General features: G+C 44.3%; 1 protein-coding gene across 3 annotated transcripts in view; it reads right to left on the bottom strand.

Moving 5' to 3' along the window:
• Positions 1 to 517: 517 nt before the first annotated feature.
• Positions 518 to 23227, bottom strand: part of FAT3 (FAT atypical cadherin 3) — a 540254-nt gene continuing 517544 nt past the window's right edge. For 2 of the 3 annotated variants that reach the window (XM_057695200.1, XM_057695199.1), the window contains 6 exons: positions 11088 to 11241; positions 8598 to 9253; positions 4843 to 4956; positions 2562 to 2621; positions 1779 to 1814; positions 518 to 1143 (listed from right to left, as the gene is read on the bottom strand). In XM_057695200.1, the coding sequence (XP_057551183.1) occupies positions 518 to 1143; positions 1779 to 1814; positions 2562 to 2621; positions 4843 to 4956; positions 8598 to 9253; positions 11088 to 11241 (1646 nt within the window). The remainder of the gene's footprint in view (positions 1144 to 1778; positions 1815 to 2561; positions 2622 to 4842; positions 4957 to 8597; positions 9254 to 11087; positions 11242 to 23227) is intronic. The other variant, XM_057695201.1, reaches the window with a different exon arrangement.

Raw genomic sequence — 23227 nt, forward strand, 5'->3', positions numbered from 1 at the left:
CCATTTCCTTATTTGTTTAATAATATTTATTCCTCTTTTCTTTCGCCTAAGAGACTAACTTTTCCAACAATCATAACTACTATTTTCATTTCCCCTCACTGGCTCAAAATTACATGCAACAATGCCTCTTGGCTTGTTGCCAGTTATTAATACTGCAAGGACCGATGCTGTAACACTTTCCAGGGCACAATACTGCACAAAGCCATACAGATGGATTGTATAACTTAATGGGTGAAATTGTTTCCCCCTTTAAAAACTCGGTGTGTCTTCCTGGTCATAAATGCAGGGATGCACTACCAAGGTGATGGGTCACCTCTCAGAAACAATTTCTGAGCCTTTCCTTTTCACCCAGCTGGAGTCCAGCTTGCTTGTGACAGTATGACTCGGGAAGAAGTTCCCAGCAGAAAATGCCGCGTTTCCTGCTCACTCAATACAAGACCCTTCGTGGAGATGTGAGCCCAGCCAGCCTCCCTCTGTGTTTCCGTAACAAACCGCACGCATCACCTGAGCTCATCCTCTATACTTGGGTCTGGTGCTGGGTCTCCATAAAGGGAATGTGAAGGCTGGCGAGGCTGAGCTCCCCGACGCTCTCATAGTCACTCATGGCTACTTCGGAGTCGTCAAAGCCACAGCTGGCTGACACATCTGAGGATGAGGTGCCTCGGGAATTGTGCAAGGAGAGAGACACACTGTCTGCTGGGCCCGCTGCTGTCTCTGTGCCCTGGTTCATGCTCACGGCAAAAGTACTGAATTCACAGGCGGCCGGCGGGCCCACCAAATCCGTTTCATTGGGGAAGGGGTGGGGAGGGAGGTACTGGCTGGGATGGAACTGGGGCCTTCTCCTGCAGTCTGGGCTCAGCGTGCTGGCCAGCGAGACAGGCTGGGAGGGTGGCAGGGCCTCGTACTGGTCCGGGAAGTCCTCTGGCAGGGGTGGGGGCAGCTGGTCCTGACTCAAGAACTCCTCTTCGTGGGGGGGTGGGTACTCGCTGTCGATGTCATAGCCACCTAGGTAGTAATCGCTTTCCAACTCCCTCGTGCTGCCCTGGTGTGCGGAGCCTCCCTCCTGGTTCTCGTAGTTGGGTACCTCTTCTATATCTGACAGGCGGGCCCCTGGCATCCAGTCAGAGGTGTCCCAGTGATAGGCTGTGAGAGAGAAGCCGTGACAGTTAGTTTCCTCCAGGATGGAGTTGGAGGCAGGACTCAGAAAGGAGCAGGCAAGGGACCTGACATGCAATTCTTAACATCCAGGAGACCCTAAGAAGCCAGGGTCACCCCCATGCTTTTTACAACGGTCTCTCGGGGCCAACCATGCTCTGGCCTGGAGAGTACAAGATGATGGCAACTTGGAGGATGACACCTGGTTGCTGCAGCTTTCTCCCACTCAGCCATGCCGGGAGTGATGGCTAGCAAGGGCACGCCCAGGAAACACAGTTCTGGAACCCTCTACCCTCCATTCCCTCTTCCTAGCCAGAGGCCAAGTGCAGAGCCAGGCTGGCAACATGCTCAAAGAGGGAGATGCATCAGCCGTCCTGTGGACCACAGAAGGCAGGGAGATGTGCGTGCAAATGAATGAGTCTCTGGAGCAGGGGAGAGGCTGGGGGAGGGAGGATGCTGGCGGGGCTTTCACTTCCAGTACCAAGCACACAAGACACCTGGAACATGCAAAATTCAGATCAAAGAAACTCAGAAAAGATGGAAGGAGAGGGACAGGGTAAGAACAAAGTCAGCAATTCCAAACGCATGAGTAACATGTTATGCTGGGGGCGTGGCAGAGTCACCTCGGTTGTAGTTCTGTCCTTGATCCATGACAGACACTGTTTAAATACAAAGTAAGAGGTAAAACTGGCAGTCCAAGACATGTGAAGAAGGTACAACAGAACATTTTAGATGACTTAAAAAAATGCTCCTATTTCTCCCTGTTGTTATTTCCAAAACAAGATAAATCCCATCTACACCAGGCCCTAATCATATTAAATCACTAATAAAAGTTACCTGATTGAAATCAATCCCCATAATATTGTAGCTTTGAATGATTTCCTAAATATCCCCAGCTCACAGTAGGTGCTCGATCAATACATGCTGAATGTAAGAATGAATTTAGTATTAATCTGGATTTCAGTTAAGTGGGTACTCTTCTCTTGGAAGGGATTTTATAAAAAGAGAACCTTACATACTAAAAAAAAGTTATGAACTGGGTTTTTTTTTTCAAAATTGTAAAATTCACTTCAATCCAGAGAGAGACATTCAGCATCTCATTTGAAACCACCTATTTACCACCCCACCAGCTGATTAAAATCACCTCTAGTTTGTAAAATAAATAAGCCACAAAGATATACTGTACAGTACAGGGAATACAGCCAATATTTTACAATAACTATAAATGGAGCATAACCTTCAAAAGTTTTGCATCACTATGTTGTACACGTGAAACTTACATAACACTACCATACTATACTTCAATAAAAAAATAAAACAAAAAATAAAATAAAATCAACAAGAAGTGATATTTCCAAAATGGTAACTCTGCACAAAGAAATGCTATGAAAGAAAACAGTAAATACCTTCATTCTCTATAGTGTCAACTACATTGTTGACAAGCTGAATGACAGTCACTATGGATGCTTGTGTCCAGGAAAAGAAGACAGGAGGGAGGAGAAGGACAGCTTCAGGTTAGTTATGTATTTTAAACATACATTCACTTGTCTTGACAACGACAATGGAAACAACAAAGGCACAGCATGCAAACACCCAAAGCTTCCCATAGTCCACCCACTGGACTTTTATCCCCCGGATTCTTGGAGGAAGGGAAACAGCAGCAAATCTGGGGCCAGTCCCCCTGAAAGGCATGATCAGCAGGAATTGCTGGGTCATAAATTCACGCCTCGGGGCCCAGTGAAATCAATCTAGGAAGGCAGAGGCTCATAAGTTCATGCTAATTTCTCATTAGTAACCCCCAAAATCTCCAAGGAAAATCTCACTATTCCCAGGGACAATTACTTGCTGGTCAGCCATGCTGCTCTGAGCCAGATGCCAGTGATGAAGGATCACCTTTGCAGGACTGGTGGTTTCACACTCACATGATGCCACTGATAGCCTAGAACGACCCGAGGCCCAGCTCCCACTTGTAAAGTGTAGGTGGGAGTCAGCACTTGGTCGCTGAAATAGTCACAAACTGGGAAGGATAGCCTAGAACAACCAGAGGCCTAGCTCTCACCCATAAAGCATAGATGGGAGTCAGCATTTGGTCGCTGAAATAGTCAGAAACTGGGAAGGAGATTTCTGTGCTCATAGGGGTTACCTCAGCACCTGAAAGCAGTAGCTTCTGGAGAGGTGATCAGGCTTAAAACTAATTGGTGGAAAATTCCTAACACTTTGGGAAGCCTGCTTTAGTCAGGACCAACCTAGAAGGCAAAGCATGAAAGCCCAAGTGTGTGATGAAGCAGAGCCTGTGAGAACAGTCAACCAGGCATCATTGCTGGAGCTGCTGCCTGGAGTTTGGAAAAACTATGTTTTTGGGTGCTTCTACATAAAATGCAAACCTGCGACAGCTTTTCTCCTGGCTGGGGATGAGGAAGGGAGTAAAGGCCAAGGCAAACAGATCTGGAGGCCTGCCTCTGACCTTCTGAGCTTGCTCAGGAGAAATCCACTGTTACATGGTTTGTAACCCCAATGGTCAGATACACTGATGCTTCTGCACCTCTCAGGAGTGCCAGGGATTTGGGAAGGAGGTGGAAGAGATTTGGGGCTGGTGATGGGGAAAGCAGAGTATTTTACTTCCATAATTGCTTCTATGGCCTTGGGGCTCCCCTGTTCCTATCTTTATCTGCGGGTGTTTGGGGGTGGGGGTGGGGCGTGGTGCCTGCAAATACTATGTTGTTTTCATTTTGTACTTCCAGGTACAAATGCCCAGCGCGGGATTCAACACTCAGGAGAAACTCAGCAAGGGTTTATGGGGTGAACGGTTACATAAATTAATAAACATTCAACTTTTGCCGATTGTTGATAAATGGGAAAATGGCATAAGGTATAGACTAAGGTAAGGCTGCCTGTCACTGTCGATGACTATTTGAAATTACTCTTCGTTCACCACCATGGGGTAAATTCTCGCTGTTTTATAACCACTTCTGCACCCCTTTCCAGCCTTGGGGAGACCAACCTATTCTCCAAAGCTGGTTCCTCAAGCTCAAAAGACAGTCCAGCATTAACTCCCTCTCCATAAACACGGGTTCACAGGAGGTAGAGGCAGCAGCTTTGGAGGGCCAGCGAGGTTCATGGACCACATGTAACCGTATGCAACATTTTGGGTGACTGTGCATTTTTCTCAGGAGCTGATCCATCGTATCTAATGGATTCTCCAAAGGCCCATGTCCCCAAATGAGTATAAGGGGGACTCAGCTGAATGAAGATACCACCTCTCTGGGAAGGAAGTTTTATGGGAAGGGGGTCTGGCCTCTGAACTAATTTCTAATGATGGGGAGGTTGGCTAGCGAAGAGTGAAGAGACCGTCATGAGTTAAAATAAAAAAGGAGCCAAATTACACTTTGCTAGAGAGTATCCTTTGGGATGAGGTAGTTCCATCATGAACCAAATCAAAGAGGACGCGTTACTGGAGGTCTGGGGGAACCTCCTTTACTTCTGCGCCTGCTCACAGCTGCGGCTCAAGGAACGCTTGCTTTTTCAGCAGACACACAACAGTGGAGTCCACGGAAAAGCTGTGCGCATGCGCAAAAGCCCACTCTCGGGTCAGGAGATAAAACGCATCCCAACACCTTCCTCTCAACCAGCAATCGCCAGCACCGAAAACATAGCCCTCTGGGGGGAATGAACCTCATGACTTCTTACCATTGTCGTCGCCAGAATCCGACTGGAAGGAGCTCAGGGACTGAACTTCCGAGTTGCTGCCTTTATTACTGCCTGCAAAGCAGGTCACTTCTCCAGGATCATCAACCCCTTTGTCTTCGTGGACAGCCAGAGAGAAAGCAGAAATGACACTGGTTACCTTGTGCGTATTTCCAGCCCTGTCCCCTGCCAGAGTTCACTTCTTGGGGCGCTTTCATTTGCTTAGAGAAAATAATTTAGCTGCACAATAGGAAATTGATTGTGCCACTGGGGGCAAGGTCTGTCAATCAAGAGATTTATATTATGGATTCAAAACCCTTAACCCATGGTAAATGAGCTTCCAAACAGTTGACAGCGAAAGTCCCTGTTCCATCCTCAAAGGGAAGCGACTAAGTGAAGAGAAAAGTGAGGACAGAGTGGCTGGGTTGCTCTTTGCCATTCAGAGTTAATTTAAATCATTTACATGAACCGATGTGGTGTCAGCACCAGGTTAAATGAGATTACTTTAAAAATAGGGGTATAAATATTTTATAGGCAGGAGTGCCATTACACTTATCAGAACTTCCATCTACGGGGAGCGAGTGGAGTTCTCAGCTTTGCCTTCTAGAGGGCAGCGTCACATCATTTTTGGGAATGACAGCATTCCGCACTCCGGAAGGAGGGCAGTCAGCAGTGTGGATTTGCTCTTAGCCACACACTTCCTCCTTCTTTACCTACAGAGACAGCCTGAACGCACACACAGACACACACACAGACACACACACACACACACTACAGGGCTACTTTCTTATTTGATGGCCTAAAGGAAGCAATAAAAACAACCCATATATTGAAGTTGTCAAGTGAAAAAATGGATTAGTCGCCCAGAGATTGTCTCGCCAGCTTGCTCTGCCTTGCTTAGCAAAGGAGGAAATGTATTTGATAAAAACTCAACAATACTTTGGGGGGACATGTGAGTTTTGGCCTGAGGTGGATTCTGGAAATAAAGCTGTCACATTACAAAGCAGGTGGAGGGAGCTGATCACCAGGAAAAGCTTCAAATCATCACAGAATGTGATGGTATGAAGGGATGGGGACTCCCTGTATGAAGGGAACAGTTGTTCTTCTTCATGACTAGAGAAATTGCTGTTTCTTCCACAAAGGGTGATGTTGGTAGCAGGCACTGCAGCTCTGAATCTGCTGTCAGATGCTGAAGCCACACAAAACGATGAGTTGGATAAACAACTGATATATGAGGAGGGAGACGCCGGGGAGAAATTCACCTCCCAATAGCCACATTGCAGAAAATATATGCCTTGGAAAAGTGCTAGGTGGGCACCAGGCTTAGCCCTGAGCACAAGGAAGGAAATGCCAAGTGATCCACGCTGGTGAGTACAGTGCTGGGCACAAAACTCCTTTCTCCACTCCTCCATTTATTCAAACCCCCTTTTTTTTCTTCATTGCTAAATAAAAGGAAGTTTTCTGCTAACCAGGGGAATGGTAAGGCTGCAGTAAAGTCTCACTCTACAGATAATTTGAGAGGGAATATATTTATGGTTAAAGTCCAAGGGCAACGTCTTGAAGAATAAGAGTGTCTACTCAAAGGCGGAGTCAGCAGAGAGCGTAGTTGGAGTGGCACTAGAATAGAATAGAGGCTCTCCTCCATCATCAGGAGACCCTCTCCCTCTTTTGTCCCTCTCCCTTCTCCCCGGTAAAGCTCCCAAGAGTGGTCTGGGCAAAAAGCACAGGCTTTGGACCCTGATGCACCAGATTCCAATGCTCGTACCTTCTTTCCTAGTTACTGATTTTAGGCAAGTCATTTCACTCCTCCACTCCTCCAGCTGGCACCCATGTGGGGCAGCTGTGCGGATTTAAGGAGACGATCCAACACACAGCAGTGGTGGTTTTTCATGTTCATCAGCTGCCTCTGTTTTCTCACCGCATCTCTTCGTCCTTAACCCTTGCATTCTGAACCCTGTCTGAGGACTCACTGGGACATTCTTGAGATGGCTAAGAAACTTCTAGGTGTTAAGTGCAGTATTTTTTTCTTCTCTTTTTAAGATTGTGTCCTCCGTGACGGTTTCACAGTGCTCAACCTTGCTGACCTTGTTGCCAGTCTTGGCTTCTGCTCGGCTGCCCTTTCGCCTTTCCCTGCTCTCTTTTTGTTGACACATGTTTGTTTCCTTTCCCGGCCCCGCCCCCCTGCCCACCTCCCACGTGTAGGCATCTCCAAGATTCTTTTGGAAGCCCAGATTGACTGTCCTCTCTCCACTCCTGCTCCCCTGGTGAGCTCACACTCTCAGAGATTCAATCATCTTGCATGCAGCTGACATCCAAACTTTCACCTCCAGCCTCACCTCCCTCCTAAACAACAGAGCCCGACGCCCCTCAGGTAACCCCTCACATGTCCCCTACACCCACTGAGCAGCTTCCTGTTTCCATTAGGCCCCCTCCAATAGTTTCCTCCCCAAATCTTCCTTCTTCCTCCTTCCTCCATGGAGATGCCCTTCGTCCCCTTGGGTGCATGTGCTCCATTTGAAACCAGCCTCCCCCTTCACCCTTTACCCCAACATATATCATAGTACTATAATCCTAGCCTTTGGAAACTCCTGCTACCCAGGGTGTCACTGCTACTCGAATATAAAGCCATTAGGCCTGATGAAAAGTCATAGGATATAATGGAGCTTGCCTTAGTTTCATCCTGACTGATGTTAGGACAGAGAAAACAATCACCACCTCTCCCCAGATGGTCTCTCTGGTTCCTTCCCTCTTTGGTCCTGCTTAGTCTCTTCTCTGTGGATCAGTCAGAGCCATCTTTTGAAAAACGCGAATTAGATCAAGCCAGTTACCTGCTTAAAAACTGCATTAGTGTTGCTGTTAAAATGTATCCACTGTCCCCAGTTGCTCACCGAGATCAACCTACATTGACCTTGTCTACGTTCTTCATTACACTAAAGTCTTTCCCGCCCCAGAGCCTTTGCACTTGTGGCTCTTCCCTTTGCCTAAAATTCTGCTGTAGGAGGCCAAAAGGAGAGGGAAGCACTAGCATCTGGCCCAGACCACTTTTACTGCTTGTGGTTCACCTTCTTGTTTCCTGGACCCTGCATTCCAGCCAAACTGAAGGATTTGCTTTTCTTCTGATCTTGTGGGTGCCTCTATGTGGAACGCCCTCCTTTTTGGACCTTTGATCCACCATGGTCCAACTCTAATGTCCCTCTGCTCTCCTCAAGCCTTCACCCTAAGGGTAGAAATACTCTCTTCTGACCTTCCAGAGCACACTTCCTGTATATCATGTTAAGTAGCTACACTGCTTGTTTTACTGCCAGTGGTGTGCTATTGTGAAAAAAGCATGGGTTTTACCTAAATGGGAAAAGAATTTGAAAAAGAATAGATTCATGTATATATATAACTGAATCATTTTGCTGTACACCTGAAACTATCACAACATTGTTAATCACTTATACTCCAATATAAAATAAAAAGTTAAAAAAAAAAAAAGAGCATGGGTTTTAGAGGCTGGCAGCCCTGGATTGCAGGACCAGCTCCCCCTTACTAGCTGTGTGACCTTGGACACCTTATGTATGTTCTCTGAGCCTCATTTTCTCCATCTGTAAACGCGAATAAGAACCAGAGCAATATTTCAGGGCTGGTGTGAATATTTAGTGCCAGAATATGTCATACTGAGAGCTCTGTGCCTTCGGGGTCGCTCTCTCTTCGGGAATTTCCTTCCAGTGAACACTAGTGCAAGAAATAATGATACACTGCTACTTTCAACTCACTTTCAGTTCCCGCATCCCAGCCATTCTTCCGGATGGAATCGCAGTCAGACCGGCAGGGGGACACGGCGGGCAGGTTGGGGGCCACACTGCACACGACCACACCCCGCCTGGCTGTCAGGATGCGTGGTGACTCGGGGTGAAACGTGGTCATCTCCTGGTGCTCACCGCCCAGCCCGTCCACAATCTTATCCAGGTTGCTTCTGGAGTCGCTCTGGAAACACGGGGTGTAGGCCATGGGACGCACGGGGACCTGTGGGGGCCCCACCTCCTGGTACACATTGCGGCCGTCCCCGCTGCCCCGCAGGTTCCGGAATGGAATGCCGTTGCTCTTGTTGAGCAGGGCGGCCGTGGCGGGGTCCTGAACCAGCGTGATGTTGTTGCGGGAGTAGTTCTTGCGGAAGACCTTCTTGCGGAAGACGATGAAGAGGACGACGAGGATGAAGATGACAAAGAGGACCACCGCGATGCCGATGAGCTCCTCCTTCCCCACGTAGGAGTGGCCGGCCTGGATGTTGGGTACCACGACAGGGCGCAGGCCGCAGTACTGGCCCACATAGCCCTGCGTGCAGTTGCAGAGGAAGGAGCCAAACACGTTCACGCAGGCTCCGCCGTTCTCACACTCCTCCCGCTCGCACTCGTTGACGTCCTCCTCGCACCTTCGCGACAGAACACACAAAAGCCCCCTCTCAAATACCAGGACCTGCAGACCTTCGACTTTAAACTGACATCTTTAAAAGATAAAAAGCATCTAAAGGGTACCCGAAGCAAGACAAAATTAATGCGATGCAGTGTCATATGGGATGTGAGTGGGCATTTATGTGCACACCCGTGGCCCCCAGTCGTCATCATGCACTGAGGGATTTCTCCTATAGCAATCGCTCCCATATTCTGACCCTACTCGGGTCGGTGGAGGGAAAAGGCTGCCGTGGGAGAGAAGACAAGGCGCAGAAAAAGAAACCACAGATGCTGTTGGAGACATACTGGTTTCCAAATCCTCGGGGCCAGATGCATCTCAGAATGTAAAATTTTGCAATTTTAGAAGTGACATACAGTACATATCTTTTATGTTATGTAAAGTACCCACCCCATTCCAGGAACTAGCACTGGCATAGGATCCATAATCAAATATACCAGTGTTTCTACAGTAAAACATATGGATAGTCACACTAAATGAGGGAAATAAAGTCTAGAAATAGCCTCAGAATGGGTTTGGCTGGCTTTGCCACCAAATTAGTTTGCCACGAATTTATCCTCAATCTTTTTAGTTCTCAAGAGTTTTTGGGATCGTAGAACTGCAGATAAAGAGCTGGGAACCTAGATACCCTATATAGAGTTTCCTGGGAGGAGAAAGTTTTTGGTTCTGACATTTTCCTCTAATGAATACAGTAATTTTTGGTCTCCCTGGGAAGCAGGAGCTAATAGGGCGGTGGGAGGAGGGCTACGTAGCAACACATCTGCCGGATTCTATGCTTATGTTAAAGGCTAATGCTAACGCAGATTATCAGAAAAAAATGATTAAAACATTCCAATGAGAAATAAATCAATTTTATTCTCTTTATTCTCTTTAAAGCAATCCATGCTTGCTTTAAGTACAATTATAAGGCAAACATGTAAGTCTTACTCTTTCTTAGTTTAACATTCCCTGTCCTCTAATTTTGCAGTTGTTCTGATATGTTCATTTTAAAGGCCCAATCACTTATATCTTTGGTAATCCACCTTTTAAAATGTAGTCAAATGTCCCTAATTTGAACAGATTGAGGCCAAGTCAGCTGGAAATTAGTCAGAATCATAGAGTATTTAAAAATAAATGCAGCTTTATTACTTTAAATTACATCCAACGATTCAAAGTCGGCTAAGTATTTCCTGGTAAAGTCCTCGGGAGATTTGCTTTAATGAATACATAAGACTGATCTGTAATTAGAATATCACTTTGCTTGAGATTACATATATATACTTCTAAAACCATCCAGGATGGTTGAAAGCTGTGTTTTACTAAGAACTTAAAACATTCCCTTTCCATTTGGCTAACACTTTAATTTCCGTCATTTTGGGGGGAAAAAGATGTGCAGGGGAAAGGTAAGTTTTTAGTTTCTCAGAATGATCATAAAACGCAGGGCAGTAGAGTCCAGTTGATGAGTTCTGGGGCAATGGGTAATATATCTATCTCAGAATTACACTGGAAATATTAGGGGTCATAGATGACTTTCTTTAAAAGAATTGTTTTCCTGATTATAGAACATAGTAATTGTATAGATTTTTGAAAACATAGAGAAGAATAAAGTAAAATATATAATTTACCCATAACCCCACTAAGCAGAGATAATTCCTGATAACATTTCTGTCACTTATAGGCACTCTTTATATAAAGATATCAACCCTTTACCCACCTTATTAGTGGTGAATATTTTATCCCAGTTAGTTTTTTACTGTTTTGTTTTCTTAGCAACAAGAAGCAGTGTAGTAAAAGACTAACTGCACAATCTCACTTACGTGACTCCAGTGAGCCCAGCTTTGCAATTGCAGATGAAAGTGTTTCCTATGGGGTCGCAGGAGCCTCCATTCCGGCAGGGGTTTGGGAAGCAGGCTGTGATCTCTGATTCACAGTTTCTCCCAGTGAACTGGGAGAGACAGGTACACTGATAACCTGGAGAAACAGAGGAGCTCGTGAGCCACGGCTGCCACTATTAATGCTCGGAGTGCTGAGACTCGGCCATAACGTGGCCTCCTAATTCCTCTGAAGCAAATCTTAGGCAGGGCCCAAATTCCCCAGATGATCAGCAAATTGGTTATTTTGAACTTGGAACACATCTTGCCACAAAAATGCCAAGTAACAGTTTGGCGCTTGTGCTAGTCCACAAAAATTCACCTAATTAACCACATACATGAATGCTAGTGAGAATGCTAAGAGACAGCCAAGGAACAGATCCCAAGAACAGAGACCAGGATGGGGAGAAAGATGCTTTCCCCACCACATTGCTACTGTAAAAGGCAGGATGTCTCCACATAAGAGTTTATCATAGGTACCATGCTTATTTCATCAGAACTCACTCTACAGTAGCTTCCTGAGAAGCGGTTTAGAAGAGGTCAATGTTGTGAGACCTTGCACATGTTTTTACTTCACCCTTACACTTCTTTGATAATTTAAGTATGGAATTCTAAACAATTCCCTCTATGTTACTTTTGAGAAATCCAAAGTCATTTTGGTTCCTGAAGTTTGTGTGTGACCAGATTTCTTTTCCTCTCTAACACTTTGGAAGGTCTTCTCCTGCCCCTAATTTTCTGAGCTTTCACAATGATGTGCACTTTAGTGTATGTTTACTTCAACCAGTACTGGGTACTCAGTGGGCTCTCACAATATGGAAATTCTAACAACTTTCAGAAATTTTCTTTATTTCATTGATGATTTCCTTTGTTTTCTCTGTCCTGTTTTTATGGGAGTTTTATGTTTTGGACCTTAGATTCTTTGGATCGTCCTTTAATTTTATCTTTGTCTCTTATATTACACCTCTGTGGGTTTTTGCTTTACTTTCCGAGAGAGTTTCTCATCTTTTGAAACTTTTATTGAGATTTTCATTTATGTTGTCATCTTCCAAGAGTTCTTAATTTGTTTGCTGAGGTTTTGTTTTCTTAAAACACATAGCATCCTGCTCCTGTTTTGTGGTTATAGTATCTTCTCTTATGTCTCTGAAGATATTAATAATATGTTAAAGAAGCATTCTCCCTGCATAGTTTCTTCCAAGTTGCTTTTCTCTGTTTCTGAGGTTTGGTCTCTGCAAAGGTAGATTTTATGTGTCAAGCTGTCTAGGCTACAGTGCCCAGTTATTGGTCAAACACTAGTCTAGATGTTGCTGTGAGGGTATTTGTGGATGTGATTAACGTTTACAATCAGTTGACTTTAAGTAAAGCAGACTACCCTACATAATGTGAGTGGACCTTATCCATTCAAAAGAAGACCTTAAGAAGAAAGAATTCTGCCTCAAGACTGCAACATAGAAATCTTGGCTGAATTTCCAGCTATGAGGATTTCAAATTAAAGACTGAAAAATCAACTCTTCATGAATTTCCAGCCTGCTGTCCTGCCCTATAAATTTCAAACTTGCCAGCCCCTGCAATCCTATGAGCAAATTTCTTAAAATCAATCAATCAATCAGCTAATCTGTATCTATTATCTATCTATCTATCTATCTATCTATCTATCTATCTATCTATCTATCTATCTAATCTTTCTATCTACCTATCTTCTATCTCTACCTATCTATAATCTATCATCTATCTATCTATCTATCTTTCTATAAATCATCTATCCATCTATCTATCCTATTGTTTCTGTTTCTCTGGAGAAGCTTAATACAGTCCATATCTTCCAAATGAGAGGATTTCCCTCCTTTGCTGGTAATCCTCACTTATCAGCTCATATTGAAGAATAGGATTAAAGAAAACTAGAAATCTGATAGGAAGCTCTAAGCATATCATGGGGCTTGTCAACTATGATACTGCATCATTACCCTTGGGTTGGTCAGTTTCCACAGGAATGGCCCTTATCCCCTGCCCACAGGGAGGGTAAAGGCCTGGTTTCTAATTTTCAGGGGAGTGGGTGGTAGCAGAGGAAGAGTATTTGTGGGTCTCAGCATTCAATGAGCACATCATATTTAATCCGCAAATAACCATCCTCACTCTTCTTTGAAGGGCTCTTGGGCTAATCTCTGCTCCCCTAGTGGTCAGTGACTGATGTTGGGATATTGTAGATTCAGCTTTATAGGTATAAGATAGCTAATAATCTATAGATTGAAATAGAGTATGCTCTCATGGATGTTTTACTGAATTCACACTCTAGGAGGACATTATGACTGTGTATGGTGTTCATAGGTTCGAAAAGAGAAAGACATCTTCAGGAGGCAAGTGGAAGGGGCAGGAGAGAATTCTGTATGTTCCCAAGAGGAAGGAACTGTGTAGCCCCAGCTTCCTTGGCACTAAGAACCACCGAGGGCCAGAGACTGAGGCTCAGAGAGAAACATGATACTCTTGAACACAACGGCAATGAAACACCAAGGAACTCATTCATAAGGAAACACACTGTAGTGTCCAGAGACAGCTGGCCTGAAGTCCATGGGCGGGATGCAACAGTCTGAGGTCTGCTTGCTTCAAATTATGCTGCTGACTTGGGGTAATTTTTTTCCAATTTGGGAAGCTGCTCACCTAAATGGAAGTGGGGATTGTTGAAAGCAGTTGCAACTGGGAAAAATGCTTCTTTATGTCACCTGGCTAGTCTTTGGTGAGGATGGCAGGCCATTTAGAGGGAGAGTGACTTGTGAGGATGCATTCGGTTCCTTTTTAGGCTAAAGGGAGGGGCAGGACAACCACAGGCCAGGAATCTGCTAGGCATGGCAACGAGAAGGAGGGAGGGCCGTCAGGAGGGAGAACCTAAGGCAGGGTGGGTGAGCTCACGTAAGACTCCTGCCTCTTCAGCTCCTATGTGACAAGCTTCTGACCGTTTCTCAAATAAAACTACAGCAGAAGTAGCTGGGGGCCAGGGAGGGGCAGGGAGGGACTGTCTGGAAATAGGGGACATTTGAATCACTGTCATGGAAACTGGATTCTCACGAGGGTCATGGGTTTGATTTCTTTGATTTGGTGTCTCTGTGTCTTGGAAAATCAGAATTTAAAATAAGGCACTCCCCCTAGTGCACTATTTTACTCCCACACATTCCCTCCTGCACTTTGTCATTTTCATTATCTTCTGCGGGATAGCTAGTGCTACTTGATGCAGCCGCCAGCCTGACTGATTAACCTATTCATTGAGCGTCTAAGCCATCTGCAGTGTGCTGGAGCCGGCTCATCTAGGGCTGGGGGCACTGACTTTTAAGTATTCGGGAATTTGGCAGTTATTAAACCACTGGTAGCCTGACGCCAGCCAGGCTGGGAATATTTATACCATAGAAATCAGCAAACACTGCAGATCGGGGCTTTTGTTTTTAGAGAGTTGGTTTACCAGCACACCCCTGGAATAGGGACTGGGGATACAAAGACAGAAATAACACGAACTACGAGCACAGAGATCACTACAAATCCTGCAGGAGGGAGAAGCCCTGTGCTTCTGAGAAAACTAGCTGTCCCTCTGAAGATGACGACGATGATGGCAGCTAACATTCAGTGACATGTATTATGGACTAAGAACATTTCGAAGCACTTTACATGTATTAACTCGTTTAAATCTCAAAACAAGCCTATGATAAGGTACTACTGTTATTCCCATTTCATAGGTGAGGAAACCCAGGTACGAAGAAATAGATTACTTATTTGCAGTCATGAAACTAGTGTGGACTTGAACCCCAGCAGTCTGGCTCCAGAGTCCTGAGTTGTTCAGTATTCTCCTGATTTGTGGATTTAACAATCACACTTCATTACACTCTCTATCTAGATTTCTCTGTTTATTAAAAAGAGAAGCAAACCTTCTCGGATCTGTTCTTGTGATCTCAAGCCCACGGAACAAGAGAGGCAGAGACCCTTTGAAAGAAATCTTGCTTTTAGAATTTTAAATTTGGAGGGATTTTTATGTCAACATGATGAAAGGGAAAAGTAACTGGATTTTAAAAAGTGGTCAGATTTTTTAAAAATTAATTAATTTTATTTATTGGCTGCATTGGGTCTTTGTGCTGCACGTGGGCTTTCTCTAGTTGTGGCGAGTGGGGCTACTCTTTGTTGTGGTGCGCGGACTTATTGCAGTGGCTTCTCTTGTGGAGCATGGGCTCTAGGCACGTGGGCTTCAGGAGTTGTGGCACAGGGGCTCGATAGCTGTGGCTCACGGGCTTAGTTGCTCTGAGGCATGTGGGATCTTCCTGGAGCAGGGCTTGAACCTGTGTCTCCTGTATTGGCAGGTAGAGTCTTAACCACTGCGCCACATAGGAAGTCCCTGGTCATTAACTTTTAAGGTACAAAATCCTATATAATTTCTTCAACCATAAGGCCCCCCAGGAGCTAAAATGGGATCTGATTTCTTAAAAGGCAATTTATCCAGAAGTTGAAGGACATCTCAGATTCATCAGTTGAAATGCTGCCTTTCATGCCTGGTTTCAGGACTTAATGAAGCTCTGGTTCTTGATGTCTCATTGCAGAAAGAAGTCAGTGACAAAGTGATACGTAAGAAGTGGATTTATTTAGAGAGAAACACACTCCACAGACAGAGCGTGGGCCATCTCAGAAGTTGAGAAAGGCCAGATTTTTTTTTAATGAGAGAACAGTTATATTTGCTATTTAGCCTTTGTGAAAGAGTCTTGTTGATAAAATTAACCTCTGCTACTGAAGTATTATTTATGATCTCATTATCCTGGCCTGGGCCCTATTATGAATAATTTTTATAATAACAACAAGTCTGCCAGGATGATATTAAGTGATCTGATGTTTTAGTGGTTTAAAGTCACTTTGTTATTTTATGAAGGATCACAATAATCCCATGAAAGAAAAATAAGAGGCCCCATTAATATCCTAACTCCATGGGGGTGCTGCAGAGATTCGTGGCTTGTTCAAGTATGTATAGCTAGTAAATGATGAGTCTGAACTTGAATTCAGGCTTTCAGATTCTGAGATCTTTCTACAAGACTGTATTGGTATTGGAACTTGTCAGTAAACTAGAAGTCACTACTTACGAGGCTCCCCACAACTCTCCAGGGAGCCAATGAGATGCAGTGAGATGGACAGCAACAGACATCCTTCTGGGAGCCAGATAATCATTAAATAATAAAGATACTAGCATAATAAATCTTCTGCTCTCCCGAAGCATTACCATATGTTGATATAAAACACAAATGGAACAGAATTCCAAAAGATAGCCAGGCATTATTTGAGAGTAAATAATATTTTAACACTTTTGTGAATGTAAAAGAAAAATAAAGTTCAGTGGATAATCTCAGAGTCTTATTAAAAAGAGGAGATTTTTTTCTTGGGTTGGAGAATGCCAAATAAGGAAACTATTAGCAAGAGCAACAGCTTATTATGCGCCAGGAAAAATGCTAAGAACTTTTCATGCATTATCTCACTTAATACTTGACAACAATCCTAGGTTGAAAGTACTATTATTTTACAAAATGGGAACTGAGGGTTACATAAGACTGTTTGTCCAAAGTTATATAGTCAGTAAGTGGCAGATGCTACTTCATACCAATTTCCAGATTTAAAAAAGATGATTGTCCACTAGCATTGAGATACACCTGAAAAAACAAAGTCATAGTTTCTCTCCTCTCAAATCCTTGTGAAATGAGAAGTGTATTTTAAAGCCTTGCCTCAAAGTTGTGCTCTTGTTTATATCCTTCTAGTTAAAGCCGATGCAGAAGGTTTTGAAATCAGCACCCAGATGAACTTAAAATGCCCCCTCCTTTCCTTGCTCAACAAAGAACATTGCAAACCTAGTAAATGCAAAAATAGAAACGGCTGAGCAATTATAGAGTGAATTTGGGCTGTGTAGGCAAATAATCAAGATAATTCCTATTTTACTTCTTTGACTTAGTAGTCGTTTTCCAACCTGATTCATCCAACTAATGGCTTCCACCCTTGGCCCCGCTCACCAGGTTTAGGTGCACACCATTCTGATCGGGTTTGGCTGCCTTGATAAAGAAACATCTGCCTTCCGCACAAAGGTGGAAATAAATGACAAACGTGCAGCTAGCACTTAGGACGTGAAGGCAGCGTCAACCCTATGCTTGCTGAATTATGGACTGCATTTAGACACCCCAGGAACTTCATGATTTGGGGAGGCGGCTGTGATGTGGTGGTGAGGTCCTGGGCACACATCTAAGTTCTCGCTGTTCCCCACCAGCTGGGTGTGATCACAGCTGAGCTGCCTGACCTCTAGGAACCTCCCTGTTTTTATCTGATAATTAAGCCTCACTAATACCCACTTCATAGAGATAATAAGGTTTCTGGAGTCATCAACCACAATGCAGCCCACAAACATTAGGTGCTTTATTGTTGTAATTACCATAATTACTATGGATTCTGAAATCAGCTTCATTTCTGGGTTGCTCATAAACCAAACAACAGAAAGCCATAGGAATTTTTTCACTCAGGTTTTTAGGCTGAATACTGGGAAATACTAAAACTTCTAGTCCACGTGAATCTGAATGAGTTTGAGAAAACTGGTGGCTGCATTATCACATGAGATGCTAATCACAGGTGGAGTGAGCTTAGCTGTGGACTATGGCCTCTGTCATGACTTTACCCTCTCGACTTGCAATCACTCTGACTTTCCTCTTTCACCAAGCAGGGTCCATACAATACCGTTAGACCTTGTAAGATGAAAACCTTTGAAAGCGGGACCTCTAACTTCCCCCTAGGAAACCTGGCTCACATTTCACATGTTGTATATTGGGCTTAGGCTCTAATACTTTCCTTGAGGATCTGGAAACATTAAATACGTTAACAACACTAAGCACCCAGTAAATTTTCACCTTCGGGCGTGTTCTTTTGTGTCTGCACATAACTTCACTGCTTTTGAGTTTTTCTATTAGTTTCAATATTCTATTATTAATGCTATTACCGTGAGGTTTTTCTAAAGTATCAAAAAAAAAAAAAAAAAAGAGTTGCCTCAGTATTTAGAAGAAAGTCACCCAGAAAAAAAAATTTTTTCCCCATAAGCTACAAAGCTCAGATTTGTCCACAGTATATTATCTGGGAGCCTGGCTTTTCCCTTCTCTGTTTCCCTGTGCTCAGTGGGCCAGTGGGCTGAGCACATACAGGGAACCTATCCAATTCCCTTAAGCCAGCTGTGAAGGGAGGGAGGCCACACGAGTGGCTCCATCAGTCACAGAGACAGCAACAGGACCCCAGAATCTAACAGAGAACTCAGCATAAATCCGGCACTTGATTAAAGTTTGATAGACTGAATTAATCCAGACACTTACAAGTTAAGGACGAAGCATTATTTGAAATAGCACAGGTCACTCTGTAGCTGAAGGTGCTTCTATACCCAACTGTTTGCAACACCTGGGACCTTATTGTTTCATGCACCTTGCTTAGAGGGAGTAGGTACACACTATTACTTTTATCTTTGAAAGGGGGCTTAGGGTGACCCCAAACTTCTGACTGTCTGGGGAACAGTCAATTAAGTCAATTATTAAAAAATGCAGGTTGTGCACCTGACATTCAATTTCTGAATGTCTTATGTCTCCTGGAATTCCCTGATTCACATTCTGGCAAATACAGAGTTTATCGGGATTCCCAAATGTCAGTGGTTCTCAAACTCAGAATTGCATAGAACTATCTTGGGGGCTTGTTAAAAACAGAGATGCCTGAATCCCACTCTTGCAGATTCTGAGATTCTGATTTATACGTTTGGGTCTTTTTCTTCCTCCAAACTTTTCACTGAGAAAAAAAATTTTTTTTTTTTTTGGTGGTAAGTTCAGAAATTTGCAAATACAACTCAGTGACCTAGCAGAAGGTTCCTCTGACGTGGACTGCGGATGACAGAGGCAAGTCAGTAGATTCTCCTTTACCATTAACAACCAAGAGACTCTTCTATAACAAGGTCTCATTTTAATTAGGTCCTCAGGTGATGCAGAGACACCTTGGAGTTTGAGAACCACTATATACAATACATGAAAAGAGAAAAAGAACTCGTTTTCTGTTTTTGTTTTTGTTTTTTTGCGGGGGTGGGGTGGGGAGGAGTTCAGAGATGAGAAATCAGCATATCACCTAGGGATCTTGTTAAAATACAGATTCGGATTCATTCTGAGATGATGCCTTTTTAACATTTCCAGTGATGCCCTGCTGCTGCTGGTCCCTGGAACACACTTTGATTAACAAGGGTTAAGAGCATAGGCTGGGGGCTGGGGGCTGGGGGCTGGGGGTGGGGGATGGGGAGGAGTTCCACAAACCTGGATCAAATCCTGGCTTCCCCATTCTACACGCTGTGTTGATTCTGGGCTGGTTACTTAACCTCTCTGGTCTATTTCTTTATCTGAAAAATGGAGGTTGTCGGGGAGGAAAGAATAGTACAGATCCAGAGTATTGGGGTGAGAACTGTGTCACAGCACATAAACACTTGCAAGATAAACCCTTAGCAAAGTACCAAACACGTAGTAACAAACTAACAAATGGAAGTTTTTACCATTTAAAAAGTTACCGACTTCTCATTTTAAGAGTTAGTCTTGCAGTCTCATGAAAGCCATCTAAACGACTATTTCTGGCCTGGTAGTCATCAGTTGCCGCATTGCTTCACCAAATTATAGTTTAGCCTCAACTTGGTTTTCTGGTCACGGGCTTGAGCTGAGCAGGATAAGGCACAAACGACTGAGGCCTCCTTTTCAAATCCTGCGTGCTCATTGGGCTGCTGGCTACCCACTGGGTCTGCAAACACAAGGGTCACAGTGGGACTCGGCCATTTTCTTTCCACGGTGGTTGCTATTTCCAGTTCGCGTTTATGAAATAGATATAATTTTAGGGCTTTACCAAGAGAGAGCCTTCCCTCTGTGGTTGATTTACAGAGTCATATTTACCCTCTTATTACAAGTCAGCCTTCTGGGCTTTGACTCCTCTGGGGTTCCCGTGGCTTGCTCCTGGGACGGTCAGAGGTATAACACTGGTCAAATCTGCTGACCATGCCATTCCAAGAGAGCAGACCTGGCTTGCTTGCCCCTTATGCCAAGGGTTTGATTGGGTTTGGCGGTGGCTGGAGCAGAATCCTGCTTCTCTGAAAGAAATCTGCTTCTTGCTGTGGGTTGCCCGCTTTTAAAACTCTGAATCCTCTGGAACAAGGGCCTGGTGCTAGGATTGTCACAATTAGAGAGTGGAGTCTGTCACCAGGAGAGCCAATGACCAATACTCCAGCATTCTTGAAGCGCCAGGAGGATGATGATGCTAAAATATGTGTCATTGGATTCTGGAGCAACACATAACTCAGGGTTCCGACAACACCAAGATGTTCAAACAATTAACCTATGTTATCAACATCCTCATTCACATGGAGTCATTTTAAGCACCTCACTCTACTTTCTCCAGCTCGGATTTCCTCTTTGAATACTCCATGCCTCCTAGCCTTTGATCTGGGGAAGCCAGACTCTTTCCCTGTGATTACATACCTTGGTAGCCAGAGGAAATTCTTCCAGGCATGAATATTCTTTCACTAATGACTCAGTCTTACTGTTTTTTTTAAACCATCACTCACAACTAAGATGATTTTTTCCTTTCTTTCAAATAAGCTTATAATTAGCTAACGAGTTTCATAGATATGAGTTAAAGGCCAAATTGTTGGTTCTTCCTTTTCTTGCTCCCCCCACCCCTCCCTACTATTTGGCACCACTTTAGGGAATTTGCAGATAGGATACAGGGACCTAGTAAAAATCCGCCTGATATGAACAGATAATGGGGGCAAGGGAATGGATTCTCTCTCCTCTTTTCTTACAAGCCAAGCCCTGAATTCTGGCAGCCAGGAAGCAGGCAGGTACCTCATCACACATCAGAAGAGGCTCCTGTGCCTTTGATTCCCCCAGGGAAGCAACAGAAACCCTCGTCCTGGATGTCCTGGTGAGTGGCCAGGAATTTGCTGGCCCTGGGCTCAGTAATGCTGTGCATGAGAGCATGGTACTGCCCCATCTGGACCATGCCCAGGGGGCTGTTGAGATAAGGACCACTGGACCCTTTCAACTAAACAGAGGTAGTAGGCTTGAGAGAAGGGAGTTGTAGAGGTAGAGGTGAGGAAAGACACTTTTCTTTGCCTAAGGAAAACATTAGCTCCCTGGTACAAAGGAGGGAACTTGAGCTGATATAAGGCTTTATGCCCTTGGAAGAAAGAGTACCTGCCGCAGACTCCCAAGCCTAATCCCAAGCCCAGTCATAGGGGAAATTGGGCAGCAGGGGACAAAGAGGAGTTTGAGAGAGGATGCAACCCATGGGCAAAGCTGGGTCCCTGGGGAGGGGAGAGCAAGTTCTTTAGACCATGTGAAAAAGTATATGGCAGGTGGGTCCTCAGTCCTGAAATCTGGTTAAACCAAATGAGATTAAAAGAAAGAGAGGAAAACTGCTGTTTCTGATGTGGGTCATGGTCATTTAATGAACATACCTACACTGAATACTTATCTCAGGGCTTTCATGCCAATTACAAAAATTAAAATGCACACTGAAGAAAAAGCAAGACTCCTCAGTCTTTTTCCTTAATACAGTGATTATAATTATTTTAAAGCTAACCCATTGTGGAAGCCCATAGCTTTGCCAGCAAAAACAACGTCCAGCAAAAACAACGTCCTGCCATCGTTAAAAGTATGTTACAATTTGTGGCTGTGCACCCAGCATTTGACATGGAGTGGTGTTCTATTTCAACCCAATTTAATTATATGTTCCTTTTATATATCGTAGATGGCTCATACTAGCAGAATTGTTTTGCCTGGTGAAAAACTGGCCATGACTTGTCATAATGGGCTGGTTTATAGAACCACCGAAGTATAGTTACTGCCCATCATTCGGGAATTATGGCACCATAACAACCCTTTATTTACATATACTGCTGAGACAGTAAAAACAGCAAATAGATTTCTTAAATCGAGACGGCAGAAATTTCCCCCCAGGGCACTTGGCCCTCATTGTGGCAGTAACATATGCAAGTCTAAATAACTTTGGTGTCTGTATTTCGGCAGTGCATCATTTCATGGGCAGTTTATAACATTCTAATAATAAAATGGACTCTAAATTTGGAGTTGGGCTTCACGATCATTAGATGGTAATGCACACAGCAGAATCTCTAAGTGATTTGTGAGGAAGGTTTAAATTTGCTAATCACACTCCCACTGAGAGACTCTGCAGAGGGGTTGAAGTGGAACCAGTGGTTGGGCGTTGAGGTGGCAAAGGCTTCAACCAGGACAGCGCCTGGCCTAGTTTACACTAACACAGATCCTGCATCTGGGTAAAGTCAGGGATTCCTTCTTCTTCAGACTCCTAGGACTCAAATAATCTTGGTTTTCCCCTCAAACAATAGAAACCCTCTATAAATCTACACCATCCCTCCCCTCTCTTTTGGCCTACCCTATCCTTTCTTTTGTCTTCATGATGTATCTCTGGGGGAAATTTTACTGGGGTAAATCATCATTGTCCTCAATGACTGTTTGTCCTGATATTTTATGTAAATTGCCCTCTCCTTATTCTTGACTTTCTATTCCTTTATAGAGTTGTCACTAGACTTATTTGTAATACACACGTTTTAAAAGCACGCTCTGAAACATCTCCACTCTACTTCTATTTCTGGGGTGGTAGGTTCACCCCACACACCCGTTAGCTTCCAGTAAAGTTATATGTCTACCAGTGAAACGACAGTGCATGGATGTCAGCATACAGACTGTTACCAATCCTTCTGCAGTGACATGCAAGTGGTCCAAAGGGGCAAATACTTAGAGGGATCCTATTCCTTCAGGCTGCTGAGGCTTGTAAGGGTGTGGAGTGGGCAAGGGTGGGGGCAGCGATGACACAACCTTCTGGGCTCCTGCAGCCAGCGCACAGCGCCCGTGGGATGCTGCGAAGGAATTGGCTAAACCGGACCCTCCTGTAATTGTCAAGCTTTGCGACTTCCCTAAAGGGGATTAAGAAGCTGGGTCGGCAACACGGGTGCATGCGTCTCTCTGGGAGAAGCACTTGGGTTGGTCATGCTTGTGAGA

Source organism: Hippopotamus amphibius, chromosome 9 (assembly GCF_030028045.1).
Source record: "Hippopotamus amphibius kiboko isolate mHipAmp2 chromosome 9, mHipAmp2.hap2, whole genome shotgun sequence".
Lineage (NCBI taxonomy): Eukaryota > Metazoa > Chordata > Mammalia > Artiodactyla > Hippopotamidae > Hippopotamus > Hippopotamus amphibius.